The sequence below is a fragment of the Limulus polyphemus genome, unplaced genomic scaffold (genome assembly GCF_000517525.1).
Source record: "Limulus polyphemus unplaced genomic scaffold, Limulus_polyphemus-2.1.2 Scaffold1615, whole genome shotgun sequence".
Classification (NCBI taxonomy): domain Eukaryota; kingdom Metazoa; phylum Arthropoda; class Merostomata; order Xiphosura; family Limulidae; genus Limulus; species Limulus polyphemus.
In genome coordinates, this window is record NW_013667225.1 from 53,514 (window position 1) to 65,332 (window position 11,819).

Consider the following 11,819-nt stretch of genomic DNA (forward strand, 5'->3'; position numbering starts at 1 on the left):
ATGATAGTTCTAGAAACGTTGCGTCATAGTAGTCACGTGACTCGCTGACGCAACATCACCATCCACTTATATACAAATTACAAGGTCAAGAATGATTGAGTGTAAATTTTACGATCAATACTGTAATGATATATTTAAAAATACTATGCCAAAATATTTATCTAAATCCAACTGTCTTCTTGAAATATCGTTTCAATCAGAATCAGTTGACTAATTAAGACACTTTTGAATTTAACTAATTAATCGTAACCTCGATGCAAATTCTTTAAAAAATAGTTAAAATCAGAGCAAAGAAACTACAATTGCATATTATTCTATGTATTTGATTAGGACGTAGCCGAATGGTTAGTGCTTCATGCTGGAGATCGAGAAAAATAAAACTAATCTTTACGTCTACTTAACTGTTAACACACTCAGCATATCTATGTCAACAAAACATGTACAGCTCTATTGAAAACATTCAGGTAGTTAATTAGAAATATCCCAGTCAAGTGGATACCCCACGAGACATTTTATCGAGAAAACTCAGAATCGAATCCCACCCACTACCAACACAGAAATAATCCTTCTAGGGACTTCCCTGAAGACGGAAACAGATTAGCAATCATAACATAAGATAAAACTATAAGTATCTAGTAATTAATAAAAAAGTATAATCAGTACTCATGCTTAATTGATTTTACAAGCTGCTGCTAATAATGACATCGATTAGTATCCAATCGCTATACCTTAATGTAAGTACGGAATAAACAATTTTTTATTATTGCGCGTGAATGCTTTTAAGGAAACAAAAAAGAAACTTTATCAGCTGCATATTGAAAGCTATATAATTAAATTAAAATACTGAAAAGCTTAAAGTACAAATTTTGACATGTGTGCCTGAATAAAGGGTGGCAGAAACATCAAAATGAGGAGGATACTCATATCCGTTGTTACTCCTATTAGTGTTGAATTCAAAGGTGTACAGGGGGAATTTCCCTCTGTGCAAAAAATTTCCCCTGTAATAATTTAATTATTTTTATCTTTTTTACAGATGTTATTCTTTCTTTTTTTACAGAGAACTTTAACCACCGAATGAAAGTCGTGACGAATGAGTCAGGATTTATAATTATTTCATCGAACACCTAGATCCAACAATTATACAAACGGAATAAGGCAAAATTCTGGTGTCTTCTCGAAGAAAGGCGTGTTTGATCTTGACTGCTAGCTAATGTGTATTTCGAGAAGATGGACCAGTAGGTCCCATGTTGTTCCATGACGTTTTGCTATGTTAAGAAGGGGCTTTTATCAAAGAACCCAGAACTAAAGTTACATTGTATAAACTAAACATAGACTTACTAGCAAACATTCTTCAAATTTCTCGAAGTGTGTAGCCACTATTAAACGAGTGGATGTTTCTAAAAAAGCGATTTATGCTTTATAAGCTTGTATGGAAACTATTTTTGCGTTATTTAACGTTGTGATTAAATCAATTCTACAGTTAGTTACACAGAAACCTAGACTACAGGTGGTGAGTAGTGGTGCTGTTGCTAAGTCTCTGGCTCAAACTGAAGTGAACCAGCCGAGTCTTGGAACTAGTGATGTTGATTCCTCAACCCTGCTGCTGTAACTTCCACACTCTCTTCATATACTTCGGTTAATTACCAGAAGAAATTGGAAGAGAAATATGAATTATGAATGGCTGTTATTTCATACATCCCTTGGATAGGCGTTTTGTAAATTCTGTCTAGACTTTTTGAAAAACATAACAACTCTGTTTGCTAACTTTCTAAAAGCAAGTGGGAATACTGGGAAGCTCGACAAGCATCTCATGCTCAAGCAATGCATAAGATTCGTGAAAAGGGTCTTAATAGATCGGTTCATACTTTACTTGTTGAACAGTCGACTCAGGAATGTAGTCGCAACAGGGAAGCAATGGTTGCGTTTGTGAGAAGCATCTACTTCTCAGCAAAAGAAAAAATCCCACATACTACGAAGTATGAATATTTGATTTATCACCTTCTTATGCTACAAGATGACTCTCTTAAGCAATGGGTGGAAAATCAGAGCGATATATGTAAGCACAACTACAGCTTGCGATCTGTTGACCTGCATTGCCAAAGTTCTAGATGATTGCGACGCCTCGCAATTGAATAACAAATATTACTCTATTATGGCTGACGAATCGTCAGATGTCAACAGTGTGAGCCAGTTGTCAATTTTGATTCGTTTTATGACTGCAGTGAAGTAAAAGAAACATTTTTGAGCATTACTGATTTAGCAAGCACTGATTGTTTCGAAACAATTATGAGTTTACTTGACAGAAAGCTGATGAAAAGGAACCTAAATTACAAGAAAATATTTTCTTGTGTTTTCGATGGTGGCGCCAATTTTTCAGAAAAAATAAGTGCTGTGTTTAAGCGACTTTCTGATGAAAACACGAAAAGAAATTCCTTATGTACAAAAAAGGATCCATCTTTTATCTTTTCGGCCCGGCATGGCCAGGTGGTTTGGGAACTCGACTCGCAATCTGAGGGTCGTGGGTTCGAATCCCCGTCCCACCAAACATCCTCATCGTGTGGGCGTTATAATGTGACGATCAATCCCACTATTCGTTGGTAAATGACTAGTTCAAGAGCTGGCGGTGGGTGGTGATGACTGGCTGCCTTCCCTCGAGTCTGTCACTGCTAAATTAGGGACGGCTAGCGCAGATAGCCCTCATGTAGCTTTGCGCGAAATTCAAAACAAACAAACCAAAACAAAATATTTTATCTTTAGCCTTAACAAGCGCTAGAAATAAAATCTATTCACTATTCTACAAGTCATCAAAGCATCGACACGTGTTTCACGAGGTTCAGAGGTCATTAGAAGAACCTGAACTAAAAATTCCAGAATCAGTCGAAATACGCTGGCCCAATAATTGCAAATCTGCTCATTTCGTCTTAACTTGTTACTGCTCGATTGTGATGGCTTGTGAACACCTACACAAAGATGGTGCAGATTTACCATCGTTAGCAGGAGGTATCTTATTGGAAATGGAGAAATATAGTTTTCTTGATACCCTAACGTTTTTGGATGAGGCTTTATGTGCAGCATCTAATATCAGCAAACTTCTGCAAAAAACAACAACACGGATATAGGGACTTAGTGTGTCCATTTAAGTAAAGAAAACTCTATTGATATAGCTGTTGTAGATCTCAAAACGAAGGCTTCTAGTGTGCGGCTGATTCTTGAAAATAAACCAGAAAGTCAAACCTTCAAAAAACGTTCAAATATTATTGAGACTATGGTTGAACAAATGGAGCACCGATTCAATGATCAAGCGGTTTCTCTCATTAATATATGACCTTCATTCCAAACGGTCCAGTCATGTGAATTTTGAGATATGGTGATGTTAACAGAAGATTTAGTTTCTTTAATAGAGTGGATGCTGATGTCGTGTGGGCTGACTTGAGCTCCTTCAAGAGCAAGATAAAAATGTTGTGCATTTCTTGTGGAAAGCAAATATTAAATAATTTGGTGATTTGATAATTGTATAAATAAGTGAAATTTTTGCAAAACATTACACTCCTGAGGATGACGCAGTAGTTTACGTCGAAACATGTAGAGTGTATGAGATTGTTTTCCAGTTTCATCGGATTTTTTACCATTTTTTAACCTTGTACAGTAAGTTATTATTTTAGTAATTTGGAGATTGGAAACAATCTCATTTTTATAGAATTGTGTATAAAATAATCGTTGTTTTTTTAAAAATTGTGAGTTTTTTAACAACGACAATAATATCTATGCATTATACTGGATGAACCACTAATATATCTTATCTAAATAATACCCTTAAAATAATTATATAAATAACTCATTAGTCAATTTAAGAACTACAACTACGACTTCTTGATGTTAGTTCGCATACGGTGAACGACAATTTATTTATTTATTTATTGTCGCGCCCCCCAGTGGCACAGTATGTCTGCGGACTTACAACGCTAGAAACCGGGTTTCGATACTCTTGGTGGGCAGAGCACAGATAACCAATTGTGTAGCTTTGTGCTTAACTTAAAACAAACAAACAAAATTTATTGTCGTATTTATGTATTTATTATGTTGATATACATAATTATAACAACAAAAAAGTGATAAAATTAACGAGCGTTGTTTGTTTTAGAGCAAAACCACATTGGGCTATCTGCTGTGTCCAGTGCAGAGAATCGAACCCAGGATTTCAGCATTATAAATCTGAAAAAAATTATAACTGTCCGACCGGGAGACTAAAATTAACGACTAAAGCTACATAAACAAAACAATCAAACACCAGTGTAGACCAAAATGTACTTCTGAAAATTTCAATTGTTTGGAGGGATATTTTGAATTATTGTGTGAAAAGAAGAGCACAAAAAAGAACACCAAAAGTGTTTTATATATTTATTACTGATTCTCGCATATCTTTATATCTTCATCAAAAGACAAACTCAGTAAGATACGATATCAATGTAACTTACTAATTCACCCAATATCAATCATCCACTTGTAAAAGACCCACACCATGCAGGGGCGGCGCGTATAAGACTTATGGAGGCTTAGTCTCGCCAAATAAACTGTCCTTCACGGGGCGTTATCCTCACCAACTCAAACATATTATAAATTATATGTATGTAGAGAGAGGGAGAGACAGAGAGATCGAAAGAAGGCGTATGTGAGTCAATAAAGATAGTTTATTCATTTAGGGGCCCCAACTGGTTCTTCTCAATTGTGCAACCCCCTACACGTGACAGAATAGCCTACCCAAACAAATTCAACACGTAACGTCAAACCTCTCTAAAGAACAATATATACAACTTAAGTAAAACATATCCTACAACACTCCCCCCTCTCTAGATTGTAAAGCCCTAATAATTCTGTTACACAACAAATAAAAGGTAAATTAAAGTTTCATTATCTCGCACTTCTATCTTTGTTGTCACTGGAAGCTCAACGTCTGTTGTTGTAATTGTCGTGTAGTGCAACAGGGATTTCCTGGTCATAGACTGAGAAATTGCCTAAAGCTAATTTAACATCACGTCTGTGCTTCCACATGAAGTATATTCCCAATACCCACTCTTTTTCTATGTCAATTACCCACAAATCATGTTGGGTACAGAAGGTTCTCATTGTGAGAGTTACTTCTAACTTGTCTCTTGTTAGAATGTTATGGTAACTTGCTATTTGTATCACCCCATCTTCTCTCTTCATCTCTGGGGGCAATGTGCCTTTTTTATTACCAGATTACGTTGAACAATAGTAGCTGTAGAACCAATGTCAATCAATATTTTTAAAGTCTTCAAAACCATGACTATTTTGATTCGTAAACTGATCTTTTTACACAATACACTACTTATCTCAATTGGGGCAGATGACACATTTCAACTAAACTTTGCCCTCTTAGTTTAGTACTGTCTGTTTGGTTCATCATAATCCGTTGATTCTTCACAGTCTCTTCCTGCTTTTCAAACTTATAGTAGTTTTCTTTTCCTGTCATCTTCGAGGAGTTTTAGATTTCCGAAACACATTTGCCTATTTTTTAAGTTCCAGTTGGAACATCTTTCATCCTGTGGTTTATTTTTTCAATTCTGAGTAAACAGTTCTCCAGTTAAAGGCTTTTGTCTGCAGACCCTGGCAGTATGTATTTTAAGTTACAATTGAAACACGTTCTGTTCTATAGATTACTTCTTCCATTCTGTATGAAAAGTTTTCTAATAAATCCTTTGAGTTCTTCTAGATCTCTGTAAGGAAGGGTCGACGTTTTTACCTCATTCGATTTGATAATCTCATAGTTTTTATATGACGCTGTTAATTGTTTAACTGCAGCATTAGTTTATTCAAATTACATCGCCAACTGGACAGATTCTTTTAAATTTGTACATCTACTTTGCTTTAGCATAATTATGATATCCTCATTCGCTAGGGAATCTGTGAATTCCACATAGAGCATCTGCGTAAAATAATTGGGTAAGGCTATCCTCATCTTCAGTTAGTTTGGTTAAGGTCCCATCCTTCCACTTTTCCCTGCTCCTAAACTTTACTTTAGAAACTTCCTTCCAAAATTACATTCTAAATCTGTTTTATAAGGAGGCCGCTAATTCTTGGTGGTTGTTATGAACCTGTGTAAAAAGGTTGTTTAAAAATTATTGTTGTTAAAGCTGGTACTTTCAAATGTGCAACAAGATGAATAGCGTAGTGTTCACCGCTACTTCCATTCACTTCAGAAATTATTTTATAATGTGCCTGATATGCTTTCCATTGTACATTTCCACCATAATAACTTGGTTTCTCGATTGGGCAAAGTAGGTAAGCAGGTCTGATAAATTTCATAACTTGATGAAATAATGGTGTAGTTTAATGTGTAGCCCAGAAAGGCCCTGAAGTCACTAACTTCAGACTCAGGAGTTTTTAAAATTCGTCAAGAAATGTCAAACTAAGGATACGCATAAACTAAAATGCAAAATAACCTAAACAAGTAGAATTCAAGCCAGCCCTCGTGAACGTTCGAAGTATTATATATATACTTAAGACAACAATATCAGGTCATACTTTTGTTGCTAAGCGACACAGACAAAGAGAGCGTTACCAAAAGATAACTGACTTTTATATATCTATCTATATATGTATCTACAACGAAGGTCTTTTTTATGTTTTTTTATCATTGGCAGGATAGGAAGTGTGTAAAGCATTATAAGAGTCAAAGTGGTTAATACTATTCTTGCTAAAACTGAAGTTGAAGGAGACTAAAAGTATTTTGCACATGTTACCCAGTTGTTTTTCTTTGCTGCTTAATTTAAAGCAGTTAATTTTCATGTTTTCTCTCGGTAAAATATACATTTCCAATTTATTACTAATGTAAGTAGTCTCAAATGATTAGTGATTCGTATATTTTCTTTATTTATAATGGACTCACCAAAATGGAAGTTAGGTTTTGAATATGAGATATTTACCCTGATGGTGATGTCTATCAAATTTAGCACTACACAGGTTTTGAAGATGAGATATTTACCTTGATGGTGAAATCTATAACATTTAGCACTACATATGTTTTGAAAATGAGATATTTACTTTGATGGTGAAATCTATAAAATTTAGCACTACATCTCAGAAGATAGCACAAAGAAATCAAAATCTGAATGAATCTAAGTTTCAAATGGACAGCAACTACCTGTTGTAGAAACCTACAAATGTAAGATCTGAAGACGAAAGGCGGAAGACTTTCGAAACGTCGTTCTCTACATTTGTAGGTTTCTACAACAAGCAGTTGCTGTCCATTTGAATCTTAGATTCATTATGAATAATCTGCCTAAACAACCTTTCAAAAATCAGTCTTTTATCCTAACGATCCCCCCAAAAATATTATAAAATTCAATAAGTTCGCCCCTTATTCTTTTTTTTTCAAGAAAAAGCAAGTTAAAAGATCTTAACATATCCATAAAATATAACTTTTTTATCACCAGAATTATCTCAGTAGCCTTCTGAATTCTTTCTAGTGAGTCAATAGCCTTTCTTAGATAAAAAGGCCGAAACTGAACAAAATATTTCAAGTGAGACCTTACTAATGATGTATATATATATAAAGACAATAAATATCTATTTTGACTTAAAATCACTATAAAAATTATTCTTGGATACTTGAATAAAATCAAAAATGAGTGCAATTAAAAACAACAGCCTTTTATTTTTTGGTTTACAAAATAAAAATTATTTTATTTAAGACTGAGCTATAGTCTCAAATATACTCTACATGTTTTGTTACTTCAACGTATCATTTGTAAGTTTTCCAACCTATCTACCAATTTAAACTTCTTAAACTTAAAGGCATGTACCTCTGGTTTTCTCCTTTAGATTGTTAGTAATCTAATTAGATTTGATCTTCTCTATTATGCTTTTCTTCTTCTTTGTTTTTTTTTGGGAATATGCTGATGGTAAAAATCTCCTTCTAACACATTGTTATAATTCACTAATGATAAATTTGTCTCATGTCCTCAACATTGGCTTTCCGAAAATTATAAACTAAAATTCCATTTCTTTTTATCTCAACATGTAGCAAAAAATCAAATCTAATTTTCAAAATAATTCCTTTTATCAGTGTTCTCCAAATCTAATCAAGTTCTAATAATTCTCATTATACCATAGTCTTTCATTTCAACTAAAGGTCTGAGCTCATTCATTTCGTTCCTGATGCTCCTAACACTGAATCTGCTACGTTTGTTTTTAAATATAACAGACTTATTTTTAAAACTAACATACAACTTCTTATGCTTTAAATCTCCTATTTCCAAACTCGTTGTTGCCCTACTTATCCTTTCAACTTGTTTATTTCAAATTTCCCAATCTTCCTCACCACCATGAAACTTTAGTTTAACTATATCTATATATTTAGAGCTTTCCAAACATCCTACTACCTGATTTGCTTAACTGATTCCCGAATCTAGTATATGACTCACCCTTACCCTGGAAACTATCTGACAGGTTTAACTAGCTCACCTGTTGGTCTGAGTATATCCTGGTAACTTTGCAAGTAATCATTTGATCCTGTAAAATAATTCATTCCTACAACTAGCTCAATGAAACATTCTCAAAATGGTCAAATGTCTATTTATATCCCTAAAACCACAAAATGGACTGGCTATTTCTATTTTAAAGCAGCTCTTCTGATTTATTCCAACATCATTTGCTCTAACATGCACTAAAACAAAACGAATTTTCCTTGGTACAAACAATTAAATTATCAACATGCTCTATAATCTCCTCTAGAGTAAATTCTTGTCCTTTCTGTGCTTTTCACTACAAATAACTTTAACAGTGTAGTTAATGAGAGCCCTCCCCCTCCACACACACACACAATATGCAAACTTCTTGTTCATCTCGTTTGTTACGACAAGCAGCCATAAGTTCAAATATATTAGAGTTTAGTAAAAGAATACTAACTGAACCTGTCTATATGTCCTTAAGTATTTTTACTGCTTTTCACGCTTGTAAACAGATCATTCTCAATCTCGCCCTTCCCTAACTCAAGCTTCACTATAATGTTACCCGGTCTTACTCTCATGGTATCTGACCTGCTGTTTTTGTTGTTGTTTTTATGTAACAGCGTAGCCTTTCCCAAAGCTATTCCAATTTATACTCGTGAAAGTGAGCTCTGTAACTGTAGTGTATGTACTGTGTCTTTCTGAGCCCCCTGAAAGTCACAATTAAATCCACATAAGTCAATCTCAAACATAAATCAATTCTGATCCCTATCGCAACCTGCATAGTCAACCAGTGGCTCAGCGGTAAGTCTGAAGGCCTATAACGTCAAAAACAGGTTTTCAAAAACTAAACCGAAACTTGTTAATTTTATTCCACTTGTCTCTGAATTACCTGTAATTATATTAAAGTTTATTAGTCTGTATTCTTTATTTCGATTCTATCCACCAAGTACTTGTTGCAAATGAAAGTATACTGACTAAAGAAAACATTTTAATATTAATTTCAGAAGATAATTTCTATCTACATCAAAATCTGTACAGATAAGTATTACCTCAATAATCCCTGTCGAACAGGCCTTACACTATTTAAGAGAGAAACTAGAACAAGACAATCCTGTAACAAACCACCTTATCAACTTAACAGAATACTGCATAAACAACACTTACTTTACCAAGGAATACCACTTTTATAAACAAAATAATGGAGTTGCAATTTTCCCTTTTGCCTCTATTTAGTGACCTCTACGTGTCTCTTCTACAAGAGAAATCTGAAATCCTGTTAAGATAAGTTGACTATATTTTTTAGTATATGGCGACATGGGAAGGATATTCTACTTACTTTCATTGAATTCTTAAACACCTTGAGACCTAATATCATAATTTTCACGCATGAATTTTAATCTATGAGGTGTTTTCCTTTTTCGAGATGTTAAGACAAAAAAGATAAAAGAATAAAATGACCACTAATATATACAGGAAACCTCATGCCGCCACATATAAAAACTAATTCCTATCTGTCACAGAAAATACCACCCTATTTCACCTACGTAAATCGTGCTAAACAACTTTGCACCCACAAAGAACTTAAAAGCTGAACTGAACTACTTAAATAATGAAACATTATCTAGAGATTTCAACCCCAACACCACAGACAGAGTTTTTATGAAACATCAAAACCGTAAAAAATAGTTTTCCCCTATCAACAACATAAAGCATAGCAAATGTGTTTCATCATCTTTTGTGCCAGAAACTGCTAATGAAATTACCAGCCAATTTCATAACTTGAGCATTGACGTGAAAACTGCATTCAAACCTTCACAAAAGATAAACACTTTACTATCTAACCCAAAAGAACTCCTACTAAAGGAACAAAAGCAAGGCATATATAGTATCCATGCGAATGTGGAAAGAAATATATAGGACAAACGTAATTTTCCTTGGAAATAAGACGCAAAAAACATCAAGGTCACGTGCGTAGAGGTGAGTTTCATATATCTGCTTTAACATGTCATCTATTTGAGTCAGATCATAAAATACTTTATGATGAAATTTTTCTCCTACACCAACCCAAAATTAAAAAGGAAAGATATAGTTTAGAAACTATAGAAATCATCAAAGTAAGCGATCTTTCACTAAACTGTGATAATGGTCCTAGCAACATCAGCCATATTTGGCTAAGTTTATTCACCGCTCATACACTTGACCAGCCTTGACCTTTATCTATAATCCTGTCACCTGATGACATCATTTCCTTGTGTCTTTGTACTTATGTGTAAAAACCCTGTGTTGCTTAGTTTCACTACCAAGTAAAAGTAAAGTTATAGACTATACTTGAAGAAGACAGACCAATGTTCTGACGATATATGTAGCATGTTTCTCTCAAAGCAAACCACTTCATTTTGTTTATAAATCGTTGTTTGCCAACTTGTTATATTGGTAATTATTAGAAAAATAATGCAATCCGGGTCATTCATAAAATTCAATGTAAGGAAAACAGTAAAAAAAAAAGAGTAAACATAAAGCTTCACGATTGTTACAAGTATATGAAACATTTCATATAATATATATATATATAACGACAGCATAAAATAATATTTTTCTGGCAGTGAAATATTCAACACTCGTAACTCAATTTACAATATTTCTTTTGCAAATTTATATAATAATAAACTGCCAGAAAACATACTGTTGAATAAAAGAACAATTTTACCAAACATTGATAAAAAAGTTTTATGTAATCAAAAAGACTTTGAGGTAAAGTTGTAACCTTGTACTAAAAGAAATTAAATATTTGGTCAAATCCAAATGTATTCTATAATTTTATATACATAAAAAATTCTTGATAAAAAAAATGAAATCACGTTTTCTTGATGTTTAAAACGAGATACGGAATTATTGAATGATATTGTTGCGAGAATGCAAGTTGAAGTACTTGCGTTGTGACACTGTAGAACGTAGTATACGAGGTATATAAATCTGCAGTCATCTTGAAATTTTGTGAAATATATAAATTATATTACTTATAAGTATAATTTTTTCCAGATATTCAAGTACATTGGAACTATATTTTATATTTTCAAACACGTTAATTCCCTATGTTGCAAGTGGTGCAATTTCGTAGGATACCGTTCATGCAGTCTTTTTGGAGAACTTTGCAATGAGCTTACAGAAAGGAAAATATCAACTTGTAGCTCCCAATATTCAACATCAGCAAAGAGGAACTCACAAGTATCTTTTCGCTGTTTTTTGAAGTAGATATAAGTTGAAAAATATAAATGAATTCGGAGAAAGTATGTATTGTAAACTAATGTATAAACAAGAAATGGTAATGGTTGTTACTATTAGTGTTGA

At 33.6% G+C, this 11,819-nt stretch overlaps 1 protein-coding gene across 2 annotated transcripts in view; it reads left to right on the top strand.

Annotated features, from left to right (window-relative positions):
- The first annotated feature begins 11,375 nt into the window (after nt 1-11,375).
- LOC106464302 (eukaryotic translation initiation factor 4 gamma 3-like) overlaps nt 11,376-11,819 on the top strand; it is a 92,861-nt gene continuing 92,417 nt past the window's right edge. For both annotated transcript variants that reach the window (XR_002611715.1, XM_013924429.2), the window contains exon 1: nt 11,376-11,696. Coding sequence is in view for 1 of the 2 variants with exons in the window: in XM_013924429.2 (XP_013779883.1) it covers nt 11,626-11,696 (71 nt within the window). In the remaining variant the exon portion in view is untranslated. The remainder of the gene's footprint in view (nt 11,697-11,819) is intronic.